General features: G+C 52.0%; 1 protein-coding gene across 3 annotated transcripts in view; it reads left to right on the top strand.

The window, feature by feature from the left end:
• TMEM63B (transmembrane protein 63B) overlaps nt 1-19083 on the top strand; it is a 62062-nt gene that overhangs the window by 24137 nt on the left and 18842 nt on the right. For 2 of the 3 annotated variants that reach the window (XR_014471554.1, XM_083175399.1), the window contains exons 2-14: nt 1792-2005; nt 4458-4537; nt 6488-6526; nt 6894-6984; nt 8523-8560; nt 11671-11813; nt 13665-13716; nt 13859-13967; nt 14776-14846; nt 15961-16041; nt 16213-16336; nt 16686-16819; nt 18775-18912. Coding sequence is in view for 2 of the 3 variants with exons in the window: in XM_083175399.1 (XP_083031525.1) it covers nt 1814-2005; nt 4458-4537; nt 6488-6526; nt 6894-6984; nt 8523-8560; nt 11671-11813; nt 13665-13716; nt 13859-13967; nt 14776-14846; nt 15961-16041; nt 16213-16336; nt 16686-16819; nt 18775-18912 (1292 nt within the window). In the remaining variant the exon portion in view is untranslated. The remainder of the gene's footprint in view (nt 1-1791; nt 2006-4457; nt 4538-6487; nt 6527-6893; nt 6985-8522; nt 8561-11670; nt 11814-13664; nt 13717-13858; nt 13968-14775; nt 14847-15960; nt 16042-16212; nt 16337-16685; nt 16820-18774; nt 18913-19083) is intronic. The other variant, XM_083175400.1, reaches the window with a different exon arrangement.

The raw sequence follows: 19083 nt of genomic DNA, 5'->3' as shown, positions 1-19083 counted from the left end.
GTCTGTGTACAGGTGAGACCCTGCCTCCCATGGGTCATTGTGTCTGTGTACAGGTGCGACCCTGCCTCCCATGGGTCATTGTGTCTGTGTACAGGTGCGACCCTGCCTCCCATGGGCCATTGTGTCTGTGTACAGGTGCGACCCTGCCTCCCACGGGTCACTGTGTCTGTGTACAGGTGCGACCCTGCCTCCCACGGGTCATTGTGTCTGTGTACAGGTGCGACCCTGCCTCCCACGGGACACTGTGTCTGTGTACAGGTGCGACCCTGCCTCCCACGGGTCATTGTGTCTGTATACAGGTGCGACCCTGCCTCCCACGGGTCACTGTGTCTGTGTACAGGTGCGACCCTGCTTCCCACGGGTCACTGTGTCTGTGTACAGGTGAGACCCTGCCTCCCATGGGTCATTGTGTCTGTGTACAGGTGAGACCCTGCCTCCCACGGGCCATTGTGTCTGTGTACAGGTGCGACCCTGCCTCCCATGGGCCATTGTGTCTGTGTACAGGTGCGACCCTGCCTCCCATGGGCCATTGTGTCTGTGTACAGGTGCGACCCTGCCTCCCCATGGGTCAGGTGAGATACCCCCCCCCCCCACATTTGCCATTGTGTCTGTGAACAGTTGCGACCCCCCCATGGGCCATTGTGTCTGTGAACAGTTGCGACCCCCCCATGGGCCATTGTGTCTGTGTACAGGTGTGACCCCCCCCCCCATGGGCCATTGTGTCTGTGTACAGTTGCGACCCCCCCCCCATGGGCCATTGTGTCTGTGTACAGGTGTGACCCCCCCCCATGGGCCATTGTGTCTGTGTACAGGTGTGACCCCCCCCCCCCTCCCATGGGCCATTGTGTCTGTGTACAGTTGCGACATCCCCCATGGGCCATTGTTTCTGTGTACAGGTGCGACCCTGCCTCCCATGGGTCATTGTGTCTGTGTACAGGTGCGACCCCACCTCCCATGGGTCATTGTGTCTGTGTACAGGTGTGACCCCCCCCCCATGGGCCATTGTGTCTGTGTACAGGTGTGACCCCCCCCCCCCTCTCCCATGGGCCATTGTGTCTGTGTACAGTTGCGACATCCCCCATGGGTCATTGTTTCTGTGTACAGGTGCGACCCTGCCTCCCATGGGTCATTGTGTCTGTGTACAGGTGCGACCCCACCTCCCATGGGTCATTGTGTCTGTGTACAGGTGCGACCCCCCCCCCCCCCATGGGTCATTGTGTCTGTGTACAGGTGCGACCCTGCCTCCCATGGGTCATTGTGTCTATGTACAGGTGCGACCCCCCCCATGGGCCATTGTGTCTGTGTACAGTTCCGACCCCCCCATGGGTAATTGTGTCTGTGTACAGGTGCGACCCCCCCCCATGGGTCATTGTGTCTGTGTACAGGTGTGACCCCCATCCCATGGGTCATTGTGTCTGTGTACAGATGTGACCCCCCCCCGATGGGCCATTGTGTCTGTGTACAGGTGAGATTCCCCCCCCCCCCCCCATGGGCCATTGTGTCTGTGTACAGGTGTGACCCCCCCCCCCCCCCCCATGGGCCATTGTGTCTGTGTACAGGTGTGACCCCCCCCCCCCCCCTCCCATGGGTCATTGTGTCTGTGTACAGATGAGCCTTTTGGAATAGGGCACCACTGTTCCCAGCGGTCTCTGCTCTGTAGGTAGGGATCAATGTGTTGCTGCAGTGGGCAGAGACGTGGGTTCCTTAGACCCCGTGGCACACCCTGAGGTAGGGCCCACTCCCAGTCCGTTACTACTCTCTAATACACCTGCTGTTTCTGTTTCCTCACAGGTCGGAGAATGATACAGTAGCCATGACGCCCTTCTTCCTTGGCTCCCTGGCATCTATGGGCACAACAGCCACTTCCTCCTGCTCAGGATCAAACTGTGCCAATGTCACCACCAAGGATTACTGCTATAGCGCCCGCATCCGAAGCACCGTACTGCAGGGCCTACCGTTCGGAGGGGTGCCAACCGTTCTGGCCCTAGACTTCATGTGCTTCCTGGTGAGTGATGGGTTCTTCAGAGACCTCCGATGCTGAATTACCGTTTGCACCAGCTGTGGGCTGTATTGTTGCTAATCAGCCACTTTAATGTAATCCCTGCTGTAGCTGGTGGGGGTGTAATCACCGGAGCCCATAATATGCTCCATAACCTGCATGTAATGTTCTGTAATGCACCGCAAAGATCTTAAGCTTTCAGACGTTCCAAATATCATGATCATTGAGCTGGTCGGGATGTTCTCTGCTGACCTCTAGTGGTCACACCCTGTGTATGTAGCACAATCTTCCCTGACATTCCTGGTTTTAAGCATAGCCATGCTTGTGTACAGATAACTTCAGTCTTACCTGTGACCAAGCATGGTTACCCTTAAGACCTGGACTTTTTAGAAATGCTGGAATATTACGCTGCGCTCTACAGAGGATATTTGTTATTCACGTCCGTCCATACAAAGTTTAGGTTATTGAAATTTAACTCCTGACCCCAGAACTGTCAATCTGCAATGCTAATCGCCATGCCACCATGTTTACATGAACCCCCCCCATAGCGGCAGCAGCACACACCTACAGCATGTGCTGTGCTGACCAAGACCCCCGTCGGGCCCCTCCAGCAAGCCTGGGCCTGGGTAAGGTCCGTTACACAAGGGCACTAGAAATCGCTGTACGGGCTGGACCAATGGTTCTTATAATGCTAATCTCAGTCAGATATTATGACGACATTAGTAAAATGTCGACATGTTCACAATGTCGACTTAACTGTCGACAAGTGAAATTCTGACATTTTGCCAAATGCAAACATTAGTGGACTATTTAACGCCGGAACCGCAGTTTTGTAACTTTAGCTGCAATCTGCAACATTCGCCAGGGCATAAGCCCCAGGATTAGGATAAGTCTACATATCTCCGCAACCCCTAGCACAGCCGCGTGGAATAATGACATCATTGCATGTCGGCATACCATCACTTCAGATATTGGCAATGTTGACACAATACATGTCGATATTTTAACCGTTGAGCTAATATACTGCATTCTGACCACCTGCGCTCCTGCTCTTGCTGCGGTCTCTTCTAGCTATTGTACTGGCATTAATTGCAGGTGGGGTCAGTGGAGGGTCCTACATTGACCTCCCCCACCTGTAAGTACAAGACCTAGATAACGCAACATGTCCTACGCGATTTCCAGTGTGGAACCGGCCTCGGCGGTGTGTCTGTACATCAGCTGCTTTATTACAGAGCAGACGCAATCCCAGATGCCAGCAGGGCGTTTTCTTATTAAATATAATCTGTTTCTGCCATCGTTTCCGCTTGGCGTCCTTGCGGAGGGCTTCCTTATGTTACCGCCCTGCGCCATGTAAAACAAAAACTAGACACTGCTATTCCTCTATACAACAAGAGAGGAAAAGGACAGCATTGAAGCGAGCGCTGTATAATATAATAATAAGGGGGGGATAAGGGAATTATTAATAATTACCAAGAAGTTACATTTTATTATATATACAGTGCGCCCTTCAATACAGTCCCTTTCCTCTCTTTTTTTATATTTGAACCTTCTAGACTGTTCGGACGGCAGCATAGAAACAATCCTTTGGGGTCTTATCAAACACCGAATATATAAGACATTGGGGTGTAGTATGGGGCTCCGACAGTTGGGATCCAGACAGTCCTTAAGCAGCCCATACACGGTCCGTTTAACGGATCCGTTTGGTACTTAAACAGCACACATCGGATCGTATCGCATCCCCAGTGCATGCAGTGTGCATGCACTGCGAACCGATCCGATGTGTAGCTAGTACAAAAAGTATGTGCAGCACATACTTCTTGTACCGTACTATGTGATGCGCGGCAGCGCGCATCGCACAGTACAAAACGGATGCCGGCGAACGGCTCCGTGTATGGGCAGCTTTAGCCCGACGTCTGGATCCCGACTGCCCGGACTCAGACAGCATGGCGAGTGCAAAAAAAGCCCCTTGCGGGCTCGCTGCTTTCGCCATGCTGCGGGCATGGTGGCTCGCTACACGAGCCACCTATTCTATTCTCCCTCTATGGGTGTCGTGGACCCCCACGAGGGAAAATAGCGGGTGGCTGTCGGGCACCTGGCTGTCGGCGTTTTGACGGTTGGGAACGCGTCCAGCACTGATGTACAGGTATGTCTGTGTTTACAGAACTGCTCGCTGTAGTAATTACTCCGTCTTCTGCTCATATGCTATGTGTGCGTATAAATATGTCTCGAGTAATGAAATTAAACTAAAAGCGTAACATGAATATAAAAGATCCACCATGTTGTTCCCAGTTGGCCTGCACGTTCAAGTGCTGCGGAATAGGTGTGCGCTATATAAGAAACGTAATAAATGAAATAAATAGTGGTGACCGCAGTACAATATGTTGGAGAAGGCTGGTGCGTCTGTGTTGTATTGCATTCATAGATAAGTAATGTGCCGCCTCTGTGCCCATCTATACAGGGTCTCCTGTTTCTCTTCTCCATCCTGAGGAAAGTGGCATGGGACTATGGGAGGCTGGCACTGGTCACCGACGCAGATAGGTAAGTTCTCCGTAATAGGTCCTTTATCATTGTAACCCCTCGGACACGGCAGCAGACTTCAGCCCGGGACTGCTGGGGAGGAGGCACGGCACTGGGGGATGGTAACGCCTTGTTACAGGAGGAGGTTGTGCGCTATATGCTGGAGTCTCCCGTCACCCCCAGCAGGTTCTATCCTGACCCAAATGTTACACGATCGTTAGTGATGGGGCTGCGGCGGCTGGTGTCCCTTGTTTAGCCTACCTCCATCATCTCTGTGCCGGGACGTTTAATGCACAGTTTAGGGCCTTGTTCTCACTACGCTGTGAATATGACCTTTTAAATGTTACCCATGCACATTGTGTGGGGAGTGCTGGACGGTGCCGGGCCAGCAGTGACGGCACTGGGGAATGTTGGACGGTGCCAGGCCCGCAGTGATGTCCGCCTTCTGTACACTAAAATATTTTAATCAATAATACACATAAATACAACACAATTCACAAAAAACACTTGACAAATACCTTTGCATGCATGCAAACAGAGTAAAAAATATTTTGTAGTGGTAGTACTCTAAAATATTTACTTCAATGCAATTGCAGAAAAGATAAAAAAATAGAAAAAATATATAAAAAAACCGAACTGCAGCCGATATTTACCAAGTCCTGATTGGATGGTGTGGTGGCCAGTTATTATAGTCCCATCACAGGTCCAAATCTCTCCAAGTTGTTATTGGGAAGAGCTGTGCAATAGTGAACAAACCGGGACGGATGGACCACTTGTTTATCGCTCACTGTTTCGTGCCCGATAGTAGTTGATGGCACCTGTGCTGTAAATTGTAGCACTATCTCCCGCAGGATTGACACGTCAGTGCTTAGTGCTGTACAGAGCTGGATAGTTGTCACTCCAGCAGACCCGACACTCGTAGATACGAGTGGACTGGCTCCCCTGGCTTCACCTTCACACTGTAATGAGCTTGCGCCTCAGTTGTTGTTTGCCGGCGTCTGCCGCACCGTCTCTGTTGTATGCTGCCGGTTGTGATGGTATACGCCGCAGTGGCTGAAGGTACCTATTCACGGGGATCAGATCCTTGCAGGAGAGCGTGGCCGGGGACCGATGATACCAATATCAGTCAGGTAACACAGTGACAGTGCTGTGTTCGTCAGGTCCTTGGCTGCAGTGTTCAGTATATAGCTCCTCACGAAAACGCGTTTCGCCTGAGTACTACCACTACAAAATATTTTTTACTCTGTTTGAATGCATGCAAAGGTATTTGTCAAGTGTTTTTTGCGAATTGTGTTGTATTTATGTGTATTATTGATTAAAATATTTTAGTGTACAGAAGGCGCCCACTGGCTCTCTCCTTTTTGTAAAGCTTTTCTGTATGGGCTGCATCCCTATACCAGAGGGCAGCATTCTGTACAATACAGAGCACACGTGCCCCTAGCGCTCAAGAAAACCCCATTTGCTTTTCCGCAGTGATGTCCGCGTTTGCGATTGTCTGCATCCTAGTGGAGCAGCACTTGAATTGCTCTGTTGGGCGCCATCTGAATTCCACCCATAGAGGTGAGGAGCAGCGTTACCCTTGATATATATTAAATGTATTTCTAGGGGGGCATTATTTATTGAAACCTATGAATAATACTTCATCAACACCAATGGGCCATGTTCCTCATCCTGCTCAGTACCGAACATTTTGCAGGTAAACGAGGTTCCCTGCCCACAGTGACTGGTATCCATATACAGAACTGTATAGTCCCATTCTGGGTTCCAGCCCACCCTGTACCATCCCATCTCTGCTCACAGAGAGTCACAGAAGTGTCCTAGCGCCTCTGAAGCTGCACCCCGTCCTCGCCGTCAGTGACCGCTCTGAAGCTGCACCCCGTCCTCGCCGTCAGTGACCGCTCTGAAGCTGCATCCCGTCCTCGCCGCCAGTGAACGCTCTGTATAATCAGTGTTTTGTGTCCCTGAATACAGGCAGCGACGTCGGCCATCGTTCCGGGAGGAGCACGAATAGTATGTCCTGTGTCTCGTCTCCTATCTCTAAACTTCTCTAATAACCGTGCAATCTCCGTGGGTGGTGATCAGTCCTCTCTAACCACTGTCTGCATGCGGCTCCTCTCTCTCAGCAAGCACCTGTCCCATTGGGTCTCTGGGTTTATGAGGTGTATAATTACCCAGGGGGCCCCATGGCTGATTATAGCTTCTGCCGGTGTCTGTATGGCCTGTCGCGTTCCTCTTGTGTAATGGGACGGGTGCTCCTTCCTAACTAAACATCTAACTTCTGCTTTAAGTGATTAATCCTCTCCAGCTGGCTGGTTGTCTCCCGTCAAGGGTTTGGTTATCTCTTGGTAAGATCTCCCCCCTTCTCCCGTTTTTTTAGTGTCGCGTCGGCGATGCACTCAGATAGCCATGACCGGTACGAGCGCCTGACCTCCGTGTCCAGCTCAGTGGACTTCGAGCAAAGAGATAATGTAAGTAGTGGGGATATCACTGTATTGTTACATAGGGATAATGTTCTGTGTGTAGTATTACCCTGCCCCAGGCTGGCCACACTTTATCTAGAGTAGGATCTAGAAGTCTTGGTTGATTGAAGAGAAGATGGTCCGGGGTCACAAATGGTGTCTGGTATGTTGGATCAACTGTTCTAGTGAAGACGTGAATAAGGTCATCGTGAGACTGGTGACATTATAAAAAAGTCGGCCTGGAGCATGTCGAAATGGGACCGGGAAGACTATATTGTCTTCAAGGTCCAGGAGGACATGTGAGGAGTCCTAGCAGAGGCATTCTCCCCTAATCCCTATCCAACCCCCACTCACACCGCTGTCTAACCCTATGATAGATGGCATGGTAAGGAAACTATTAATCAATGACAAAGGGCCTGATTCACACCTGGGCGACACACTGGCCAATTTTTTTTGTCTTTGGTCAACAGGCGTAGAGGTGGGAAGTGGTCTCTGTTTTATTTATTTGGGGGGGGGATGCTGAAGCTAGAATCTGCGTCTTCGGACACACATCCACTGAGGTTGGTCTGGGAATGGGACATCTTCAGCAAACCATAAACATGCATGTCCAAACTATGGCCCTCCGGCTGTTGTGAAACTACACTTCCCAGCATGCCTTGCCATAGTTTTAGCACTCCCTAGTAGCAAAACTGTAGCATGGCATGCTGGGATTTGTAGTTTCACAGCAGCTGGAGGGCCGTAGTTTGGACATGGCTGCCATAAAACATTGCCTCTAAAAGTGCAGAGACTCTGCAGGGCCCAGAGCGGTGTTCTCATGGTAAGAGGGACAGCGATATTGTAGTGCAGTGTTATCCCGGCTCCCTAACCAGCAATGGTATATTCTACCTGCACTTTGCTCCTTGTCGTACTACAATGGAGAGTGAAGAACATCGTAGAGGACCTAATAACAGGCTTCAGTGGACAGGAGACCCCTTAATTTCTAGCCCACTGAGAACATATGGGGTGCAGAGAGTCAAAGAACAGCTGATTTGTAACCTATTGGTGTGGTTTCATGATGACAATTTTAGAAATGTATGTGAAAAACCCTGTGTGTGTGCCATAATATTAATTATTAAGGACCCATGTCACTATATGCCTGGCCATGCTCCACCACTGGTACCGGTCTCCAACAGCCCCCCCCCCCCCCTCACCTGGTGATCTGTCCCTTCTCCGGCATTGCGGTATATACACCTCATTCTATGTTTATTGTATTAATCATTTATTTACAGATTTATTTCTTTTAAGAACAATGTCACAGCAAAAAAATAGCTTTGTCCCAGTTACTATGCACGCAGTATAGATTGCCCCGTGCTGTGCCAGCGATTACCCCGTGCTGTGCCAGCGATTACCCCATGCTGTGCCAGCGATTGCCCCGTGCTGTGCCAGCGATTGCCCCGTGCTGTGCCAGCGATTGCCCGAGTCGTGTAACCAGTCAGCTAGAGATAACAGCAATTGGCTCCTGGTTGTTGTAGTGGAGACGTTTGGTAATATCTTCTAATCTTCTGCAGGGGTTCTGCTCGTGGCTGACTGCAATCTTCAGGATCAAGTGAGTTCTGTGTCCTGTAATCCTGTAATACGTAAATCCATCTACGTAATGCATCAGGTGCACCTCGTACAACAGGGGAAAATGTTCCACCCCATAGAAGAAAGTGCAGAACTACGTAACAGTGCTCGCATCAAGCCGTTTCTGTCGCATTATCCTAGGGCTCATCCACACTCCCTGCCCTCCAGTCTGTCCTCACTGGCCTCCCACACTCCCAGCTCACTGCCCTCCCAGGCCTCCCACACTCCCAGCTCTCTCCCCTCCAGTCTGTCCTCACAGGCCTCCCACACTCCCAGCTCGCTCTCCTCACAGGCCTCCCACACTCCCTGCCCTCCAGTCTGTCCTCACAGGCCTCCCACACTCCCTGCTCACTGCCCTCCAGTCTGTCCTCACAGGCCTCCCACACTCCCAGCTCACTGCTCTCACTGGCCTCCCACACTCCAAGCTCTCTCCCCTCCAGTCTGTCCTCACAGGCCTCTCACACTCCCAGCTCGCTCTCCTCACAGGCCTCCCACACTCCCTGCTCACTGCCCTCCAGTCTGTCGTCACAGGCCTCCCACACTCCCAGCTCACTGCTCTCACAGGCCTCCCACACTCCAAGCTCTCTCCCCTCCAGTCTGTCCTCACAGGCCTCTCACACTCCCAGCTCGCTCTCCTCACAGGCCTCCCACACTCCCTGCTCACTGCCCTCCAGTCTGTCGTCACAGGCCTCCCACACTCCCAGCTCACTGCCCTCCAGTCTGCCTTCGCTGCCCTCCAGTCTGTCCTCACAGGCCTCCCACACTCCCAGCTCACTGCCCTCCAGTCTGCCTTCACTGCCCTCCAGTCTGTCCTCACAGGCCTCCCACACTCCCAGCTCGCTACCCTCCAGTCTGTCCTCCCAGGCCTCCCACACTCCCAGCTCGCTCCCCTCCAGTCTGTCCTCACAGGCCTCCCACACTCCCAGCTCGCTCTCCTCATAGGCTTCCCACACTCCCAGCTCGCTCTCCTCACAGGCCTCCCACACTCCCTACCCTCCAGTCTGTCCTCACAGGCCTCCCACACTCCCAGCTCACTGCCCTCCAGTCTGTCCTCACAGGCCTCCCACACTCATAGGTCACTGCCCTCCCAGGCCTCCCACACTCCCAGCTCTCTGCCCTCCAGTTTGTCCTCACAGGCCTCCCACACTCCCAGCTCACTGCCCTCCAGTCTGTCCTCACAGGCCTCCCACACTCCCAGCTCACTGCCCTCCAGTCTGTCCTCACAGGCCTCCCACACTCCCAGCTCGCTCTCCTCACAGGCCTCCCACACTCCCTACCCTCCAGTCTGTCCTCACAGGCCTCCCACACTCCCAGCTCTCTCCCCTCCAGTCTGTCCTCACAGGCCTCCCACACTCCCAGCTCGCTCTCCTCACAGGCCTCCCACACTCCCTGCCCTCCAGTCTGTCCTCACAGGCCTCCCACACTTCCAGCTCACTGCTCTCACAGGCCTCCCACACTCCCAGCTCGCTCTCCTCACAGGCCTCCCACACTCCCAGCTCGCTCTCCTCACAGGCCTCCCACACTCCCTGCTCACTGCCCTCCAGTCTGTCCTCACAGGCCTCCCACACTCCCAGCTCACTGCCCTCCAGTTTGTCCTCACAGGCCTCCCACACTCCCAGCTCACTGCCCTCCAGTTTGTCCTCACAGGCCTCCCACACTCCCAGCTCACTGCCCTCCAGTCTGTCCTCACAGGCCTCCCACACTCCCAGCTCGCTCCCCTTCAGTCTGTCGTCACTGGCCTCCCACACTCCCAGCTCGCTCCCCTCCAGTCTGTCCTCAAAGGCCTCCCACACTCCCAGCTCACTGCCCTCCAGTCTGTCCTCACAGGCCTCCCACACTCCCAGCTCGCTGCCCTCCAGTCTGCCTTCGCTGCCCTCCAGTCTGTCCTCCCAGGCCTCCCACACTCCCAGCTCGCTCCCCTCCAGTCTGTCCTCCCAGGCCTCCCACACTCCCAGCTCGCTCCCCTCCAGTCTGTCCTCACAGGCCTCCCACACTCCCAGCTCGCTCCCCTCCAGTCTGTCCTCCCAGGCCTCCCACACTCCCAGCTCGCTCCCCTCCAGTCTGTCCTCACAGGCCTCCCACACTCCCAGCTCGCTCCCCTCCATTCTGTCCTCAACTCTGTGGGTAGATGCATCTTCCTCTTCCACTGCTCCACTTCTGCCAAGCCCCTTCAAGAAAATCTCCACTGGCTCCCATTACCCTACAGCACAGGTTCTCAAAGTCGGTCCTCAAGACCCCACACAGTACATGTTTTGCAGGTCTCCTCACAGAATCAATTGAAATAATCTGTGGATCTCTTAAACTGTGTCACCTGTGGATGAAAACCCACCTGTTCATCAAAGTGTACCCTCCTGCTCAACCTAGTACAGAGGCTTTTCTCTGTGCCTGCCGTCTCTCTTGGCCATCCCTGCCATGCTCACTTCCTGCCTTCAGGCCTCCTTGCCTGCAACTCATGTCACCTGTCTGTCTCCCCCTCTCTCTAGATTGTAAGCTCCTTGGAGCAGGGCCCTCTTCCCTCCTGTTCTCACATCCCTCTTTCCCTCTTCTCTCGCACTTCCATTACAGCTCTCTCCTACTCAGCGACGTCTATAACCGCTGCTCTTCTCGTAATCGTTCATCTCTACCAACGGCAGCAGCCCCTGGTAGTACGAGGACAGCTCCTCTGCTGTATTATGTATTGAGGATTGTGCTGCTTACTGTTACCTGTTCTGTTCAGTTACTGTTATGTTTAGTTCTTTATACCCTGTATTATTCTAGAGGGTGCCATATGGACAGCGCTGCCAACCACTTGTGCCGTCTTATTATTATCATCATCACATTTTATTTATATATTTTATATTTTACATATTAAATGCATAACTCCTTGTTATAAGTGTGCTGCATAGGGAACAGTTTGGCTGATCCTGGTGGTTCATTTGTCCTCTGTGTACTACATTACCTGTATATAACAAAGGAGCCCAGTAGACACTGATGGGCAGAACGTGTTGACTGTTTTTTGTAGAAGTCTATAGGCAGGAAGGTAAAATCCTCCGGAGAGGTTTCTGGGGTTTGATAAAACTTTTGGTTAGCAAAATGTGTCTGTTTCCCACCCAGAGACGACGAGATCCGGGAGAAATGTGGTGCAGACGCGGTACATTACCTGTCCTTCCAGCGCCACATCATAGGCCTGCTCGTGGTGGTGGGTGTATTATCTGTCGGCATTGTGCTTCCCGTCAACTTCTCAGGAGACCTGCTTGGTGAGTGTCACGTTATCACTGCGCAAATAGAGAACCTGTGCAGTCATGAAGATTATTATAATGCCCAGTGGCAGAACAACACAAGTCTCTCCTGCAAGACTGATAGGGAACACAGAGTCTCTACTGCCACACTGATGGGGGACACGGGGACTCTCCTGCAACACTGACAGGGAACACAGAGTCTCTCCTACCACACTGATGGGGGACATGGGGACTCTCCTGCCACACTGATGGGGAACACAGAGTCTCTACTGCCACACTGATGGGGGACACGGGGACTCTCCTGCAACACTGACAGGGAACACAGAGTCTCTCCTACCACACTGATGGGGGACACGGGGACTCTCCTGCAACACTGACAGGGAACACAGAGTCTCTCCTACCACACTGATGGGGGACACGGGGACTCTCCTGCAACACTAATGGGGAACACAGAGTCTCTACTGCCACACTGATGGGGGACACGGGGACTCTCCTGCAACACTGATGGGGAACACAGAGTCTCTCCTACCACTCTGATGGGGAACACAGAGTCTCTACTGCCACACTGATGGGGGACACGGGGACTCTCCTGCCACACTGATGGGGGAACGCGGGGGCTCTCCTGTCACACTGATGGGGGAACGCGGGGGCTCTCCTGTCACACTGATGGGGGAACGCGGGGGCTCTCCTGTCACACTGATGGGGGAACGCGGGGGCTCTCCTGTCACACTGATGGGGGAACGCGGGGGCTCTCCTGTCACACTGATGGGGGAACGCGGGGGCTCTCCTGTCACACTGATGGGGGAACGCGGGGGCTCTCCTGTCACACTGATGGGGGAACGCGGGGGCTCTCCTGTCACACTGATGGGGGAACGCGGGGGCTCTCCTGTCACACTGATGGGGGAACGCGGGGGCTCTCCTGTCACACTGATGGGGGAACGCGGGGGCTCTCCCGTCACACTGATGGGGGAACGCTGGGGCTCTCCCGTCACACTGATGGGGGAACGCGGGGGCTCTCCCGTCACACTGATGGGGGGAACGCGGGGGCTCTCCCGTCACACTGATGGGGGGAACGCGGGGGCTCTCCCGTCACACTGATGGGGGAACGCGGTGACTCTCCCGCCCCACTGCTGGGGGGGGGAACGCGGGGACTCTCCCGCCCCACTGCTGGGGGGGGGGGGGGGGGGAACGCGGGGACTCTCCCGCCCCACTGCTGGGGGGGGGAACGCGGGGACTCTCCCGCCCCACTGCTGGGGGGGGGAAACGGGGACTCTCCCGCCCCACTGCTGGGGGGGGGAAACGGGGACTCTCCTGCCCCACTGCTGGGGGGGGAACACGGGGACTCTCCTGCCCCACTGCTGGGGGGGGGGGGGAACACGGGGACTCTCCTGCCCCACTGCTGGGGGGGACGGGACACGGGGACTCTCCTGCCCCTCTGCTGGGGGGAACACATAGGGACTCTCCTGCCCCGCTGCTGGGGGGGGAACACACAGGGACTCTCCTGCCCCGCTGCTGGGGGGGGGGACAGGAACTCTCCTGCCACACTGCTGGGGGGAACACAGGGACTCTCCTGCCACACTGCTGGGGGGAACACAGGGACTCTCCTGCCACACTGCTGGGGGGACACAGGGACTCTCCTGCCACACTGCTGGGGGGGACACAGGAGTCTGCTGGGGGGGGGGGACACAGGGACTCTCCTGCCACACCGATGGGAGACACAGGGACTCTCCTGCCACGTGACTGCCACTCCTCAGTAACTTCCCACTCTCAGGCTTCTCTGATAACACACCGCTCTCTGTCCTTCCAGAGGACACACTTTGGGTGATACGTTGAGTTACTGACCTCTTGCTTTGATCTTCCCTGTGACAGAAAACAATGCGTACAGCTTTGGAAGGACCACTATTGCCAACCTAGACTCCAGGTGAGAGTTGTGTGTCCTTCATAGTATTGCAGCTCTCAGTGCTATTGCTAGTACTCTGTGCCTGTCTGTCGCTGTGTAATTATCTGTGATATGCTGTGCGTCTGCGACGAGTGTATGTGACACTTTGTCTTTCTCCTCTTAGAAATAATCTGCTTTGGCTACACACCACCTTCGCTTTTCTGTACCTGTTGCTGACAGTGTACAGTATGAGGCGACACACGTCCAAGATGCGCTACAAGGAGGATGACCTGGTAATGTCGGACCTCATGCATTATACACATACACAGTGGTGGTGGCTGCCTTCTGCTCTGCCCAGCGGCCCTTCGCTGGATCCACCACTTGGTGGCGCATGCATGTTGAAGTCCTCTTCTGCTTCTGTTCTTTTCCCAGCTCTCCATCATCTGCAGGGATTGTATGTGTAGGAAAGTGGGTTGCGGGTGTGTAGTACATTGGCTTTCTGTCGGTGCATGATATTCGGCTATTCAGGTCAATGCGCGCACATGTACTCTGTAGCTTCAGTATGGTGGCCCTGGGTCATTGGGTTTAGGTCAAGACTATAATTAGAACCGTTTTCACTAAACTTGTAGGGACCATGTCCGCTACAGTATATGGGGACACAAGCATGATCACGCAATGTTTATTCTCGTTAATTCTTATTTTCCTTTATTAAACCTCATGCGGTCAAGGTTTAGACACCTGGGTTTGATTTATCTGTCTCATTGTGTGCTGGTTACGAAACCCATACTCTCTCATACTCGAGATATAATATACCCAAATTATACAGAGGTGAGCAGGATCTCTCGCTAATAATGAGGCAGATGTATTAAGCCTTCAAAAGAGATAAATGCGACGGTGATAAGGAGAGATAAACGTCCAGCCAATCACCTGCTAACTGCCATGTTACAGGCTGTGTTTGAAAAACATCAGTAAGGAGCTGATTGGCTGGACGTTTATCTCTCCTTATCACCCTTGCATTTATCTCTTTTTAAGGCTTAATCCATCTGCCCCAATATCTTTTAATCTCCAAACATACCTATCTTCATTTGGTTTTATTCGCAGGTTAAACGTACACTGTTTATCAATGGCGTTTCTAAATACGCTGAACCGGAGAAAATCAGGAAACATTTTGAGTGAGTGAATTTTTCCTTCTATGATTATTGTATTTTTCTCTTGGTAGGGCGATCGCGTGAACGATTTTTTGACCGATTTCCGACCGATCGGCCGATATATATTTTTTACCGATAATCGGCCGATTATTGACGATTATCGGTAAAAAATCGGCCGATATATCGGGCGGAAATCAGACAATCGGCCAAAAAATCGTTCTAGTGTGTGGGGCCCTTAAGAATGATGTCCCCTAGGAGGGTGGGGGGGGTGTCTTTTTCTCCCTGGCTGGTGAAAAGAGCCACTTGTATGGAATGAGATTTGCTGGTTGGGGGGGGGGGGGGGGGGGGGGGGGGCACTGGCCTCTTTGGGTGGAATGAGGTCTCGGTGTGAATGTGATTGAAATCTTTCAGCTCCAGAGACTGGCTCTATGTGTGTGATTGAGATATTGAGATGTTCTAGCTGAGGAGTTTAGTGAATGGGTTTTCCTGGGATGGGATATTTGTCTTGTGAGTGCGAATGAGATCTGTCAGCCGGAAACATTGGCATCTTTCGTACTGAGATCTCCTTCCCGGTATACAAAGGTCTCTTGTGCGAGAATGAGATCTCCTAGCCTAGAACAATGGTCTATATTTGTGTGTGTGTGTTTGTATATGTCAGTAAGCAGTTGTTTCCTGTGTGTGAATGAGATTTTCTGACTCGGAACATTGATCTCCTGTGAATGTGATCTGGACAGTGAATGAGAGATCTGAGAATGATCTCGTGAATGTGATGACTCCTAGCCTAGAAAAAGGGAATGATGTGTCCAGGCTTCGGATTCCGAGTAGTGATTGAATGAGATTTCCAAGTTGGGGAGAATGGTCTCTCTGTGTCTGTGTGTGAATGAGGTCTCCATCCAGGAACAATTGTCTCTTGCGTGTGAATGAGATCTCCAGGCCAGGAACCGGGAACAGTGGTCTCTTATGTGTGTGTGAATGAGGTCTCCCATGTATAAATAACATCGCCTGGCTGGGCTTTGTGGTCTGCAGAGTGTGCCTGGGTTCTCCTGGCTGGACAGACTTGTCTATTGGTTGACTTTTATGTTCTGCTTATCGAGGCTGTGACTAACCCCTGTACTAAACCATCTTATTTTGCCCCCAGAGAGGCCTATACCAACTGCACCGTTTTGGAAGCGCGGCCTTGTTACAATGTTGCCAGGCTCATGTTCTTGGACGCAGAGAGGTAAAAGTGCAGAATCCGGTATTAGACTTTTAATCCTTAAATCACTTTATTAATGTTTTTGGTTTCTATGTAGACTTTTCCGTTTCTTGTTTTCTCTATTTGCTGTTCTCTCTTTATGTTTCTCCGTCGCTCTCTTGCTCCTGTCTCATGTCACCGCTCTGGTCTTTGTAGGAAAAAAGCAGAGCGTGGAAAGCTATACTTCAATCACCTGAAAAACAAGGAAAATAGCATATCTTTAATTAACCCGAAGCCGTGTGGGCACCTGTGTTGCTGCGTGATCAAAGGATGTGAGCAGGTGAGGATGGACCACTAAGACACGTGGATGGGATGGTGGGAACAGTCCTTGCCTTCAGGAGGACATGGGTTTGCCAGAACAGTAGCAGTTGAGGACAGTGGGTGGTGGGGGAGAAGACTGAGGTTGACTGGTGACACCAGTGTGGACGGGGTTCCTTTTGTTTCTGGAGACTGTGGTTTGGGGAAGGAATGTCTGTTGGATTGATGTCAGGCGTGGTAGCAGTGTCCACGTTTGAGCCAATTTGTCCACGAGATTTGTCCCGTGTCTTGGTTGGATGGTGGAGTTACAGAGCTGACTTAAGTCAATAGAAGCATCGGTCCTTGACTCCTCTGCAATTACTGCTCTACAGGTGGATGCCATAGACTATTACACACAGCTGGAGCAACGTCTGAAGGAGGATTACAAGAAGGAAAAGGAGAAGGTCAATGAGAAGCCTTTGGGAATGGCATTCGTCACATTTCACAATGAGGCCATCACGGCCATGTAAGTCCAGTGGCCATTATGTGGATGGAGTCGATGACCTCAGGGTCTCTCTCGCTCTTCCTCCAGCAGCTGAGGCCAAAATGTCAAGCGCAAAAGGGTTTGTGTCTCAGGGTTGCACTTTGGTGCAACACGGTCATTGGTGCCCACGGGCAATGTAATGAAACCCTTCACACACTCACAGAAGTGCAACAAGCGAATAGGTCCGAACCCCACAAATGAACCAAGCCAAGCCGTAAATGTAGAAGCTGCTGTATGCATTGGGAGGCTGCGGTGCCGATACTTTAGAAAAGGGCCCCTTCACTGGTTTCCACTACTCCATGCACCATGAGCTCAGAGCAGGCATGTGCATGAGAGCCACCTGTGCCAGGCTTCTGTGATGCCCATGTAAGTCAACACATAGGGCGGTATTCAATGAGGCTGATTCGCCAGGTTTTTATGGCGATTTTGTGCTGTAAGGCAAATTTCTGACTAAAACGGTGAATCACCCTATTCAATGACCAGATGGCGAATACATTTCAAGGTTTTTTTCGCCATGATTCACCGAGTAGCAATCGCTATCTTTTTATGGTGAAGTGGAATGTGAACTAATAAAGTGTTTTGTTTTTTACAATTGGTGTAAAAAAATCTGGAATTTTATTCTGAGGAGGGGCCTGCCTGCCACCGTCCTCAGGCTCCCTGCGGCGTCCGCCGCAGGAGCTCAAATTCGCCAGTCAGGGGCAGCGAGGCTCCGGAACGCAGCGAGCAGTGGCGACTGTGCAGCGAATCCTAAACAGGATTCGCTGCACGTCGCCAGTATTCACATTGAATACTGCCCATACAGCGAAGAGTAAATCCACTTTTGCACATAGGCAGAACCACTAAACTATGTGAACAGGCTAAAGGTGCCCATACACGTTACAATTATTGTATACAATATTGTATACAATATCGCATGTCATCCGATCTCGGTTTTGCGATGAGATCTAGTACAAAAAGTATGTGCTGCACGTACTTTTTGTTCTAGATCTCATCTCATCTGATCTAATCGCAAAACCGAGATGCGATGAGATGCGATATTGTATACAATAATTGTAACGTGTATGGACACCTTAATGCCCCTTTCCCACTGCAGCTAAAAAACGGTAAATTGCCGATTTTCAGCGCAATTTACCGTTTTCAGGCTGCAGTGGGAAAGTGCCAGAGATGAAATACCGTTTAAAGCTAAATGGTATTTCAACCCGTTTTTAAAGCAGAGTCCTACACGTTAAAATAACGTTTAAGAGGCAGTGGGAATGCCTCTTAAACGTTATTTAGCCTCCAGGCAGTCCCAGTGCCTGATGAGACCTAGTAGTTCTCACTTTGTGCATGTGTAATGAGTGCACGTGCATAATAAAGAGCCGCTCATTACATATGCGCATATGTAATGAGTGGCTCATTAATATGCATGTGCACTCATTACATATGCGCAAAGTGAGAACTACTAGTTCTCATCAGGCACTGGGACAGCCTGTACCCCGCATGGACCCCCGTTGCCTCCCCACTGCCCTGCATCCCCGTGCAGGTAAGTACAAGGGGAGGTGGGGGCAAAGGGCAGGTACGGGGGGGTTAGGCACTCTTTACACTGGGGGGGGGGGTTAGGCACTCTACATTTTACACGGTTCACTGCAATGGGAATGGTACTTAAATGGTATTTAAAACGGTAATCTGCTGCAGTGGGAATGCTAATACCGTTTTAAATACCATTTAGGATTACCAGTACTTTAAACTGGTCTGCAGTGGGAAAGCAGCATTAGAGTTGGAGGTGCATCGTGCGTCTCATAAATGGCTCAGCACTCAGAATCGCTCAGCCTGTCTCACACTCAGCCCAGATCCGGAGCCGCGATCAGACTCTGCCCTGTGCTGTGATTTGTGCATCTTCTTTATAGGTCTGTGTTTCATATTCTCTGCGTTTATTTCTGCTGTGACTCTTCCCGCAGGATCCTGAAAGATTTCAATGCGTGCAAGTGTCACGGCTGCAGCTGCCGCGGGCAACCCAAGCACTCCTCGTGTAGTGAAACTCTACATGTTCATAACTGGACGGTCAGCTACGCCCCAGACCCGCAGAACATCTATTGGTAAGACCTGGCGTGAGCATGTGACGCAGTGTATCAGCATCGATCAGCCTGATTATTCCCATTTATACAGCCAGATCATTGCTGCTGTGGGGGTATACAATTTATGTCAGAGAATGTAGACACTCAAGTGTAGATGTAAAATACAGTACAAAGCTGGAGCTGTAATCAGTC

This window comes from Crinia signifera, chromosome 3 (assembly GCF_055691185.1).
Source record: "Crinia signifera chromosome 3, ASM5569118v1, whole genome shotgun sequence".
NCBI classification, from domain to species: domain Eukaryota; kingdom Metazoa; phylum Chordata; class Amphibia; order Anura; family Myobatrachidae; genus Crinia; species Crinia signifera.
This window is presented reverse-complemented; position numbering and strand designations above follow the sequence as displayed.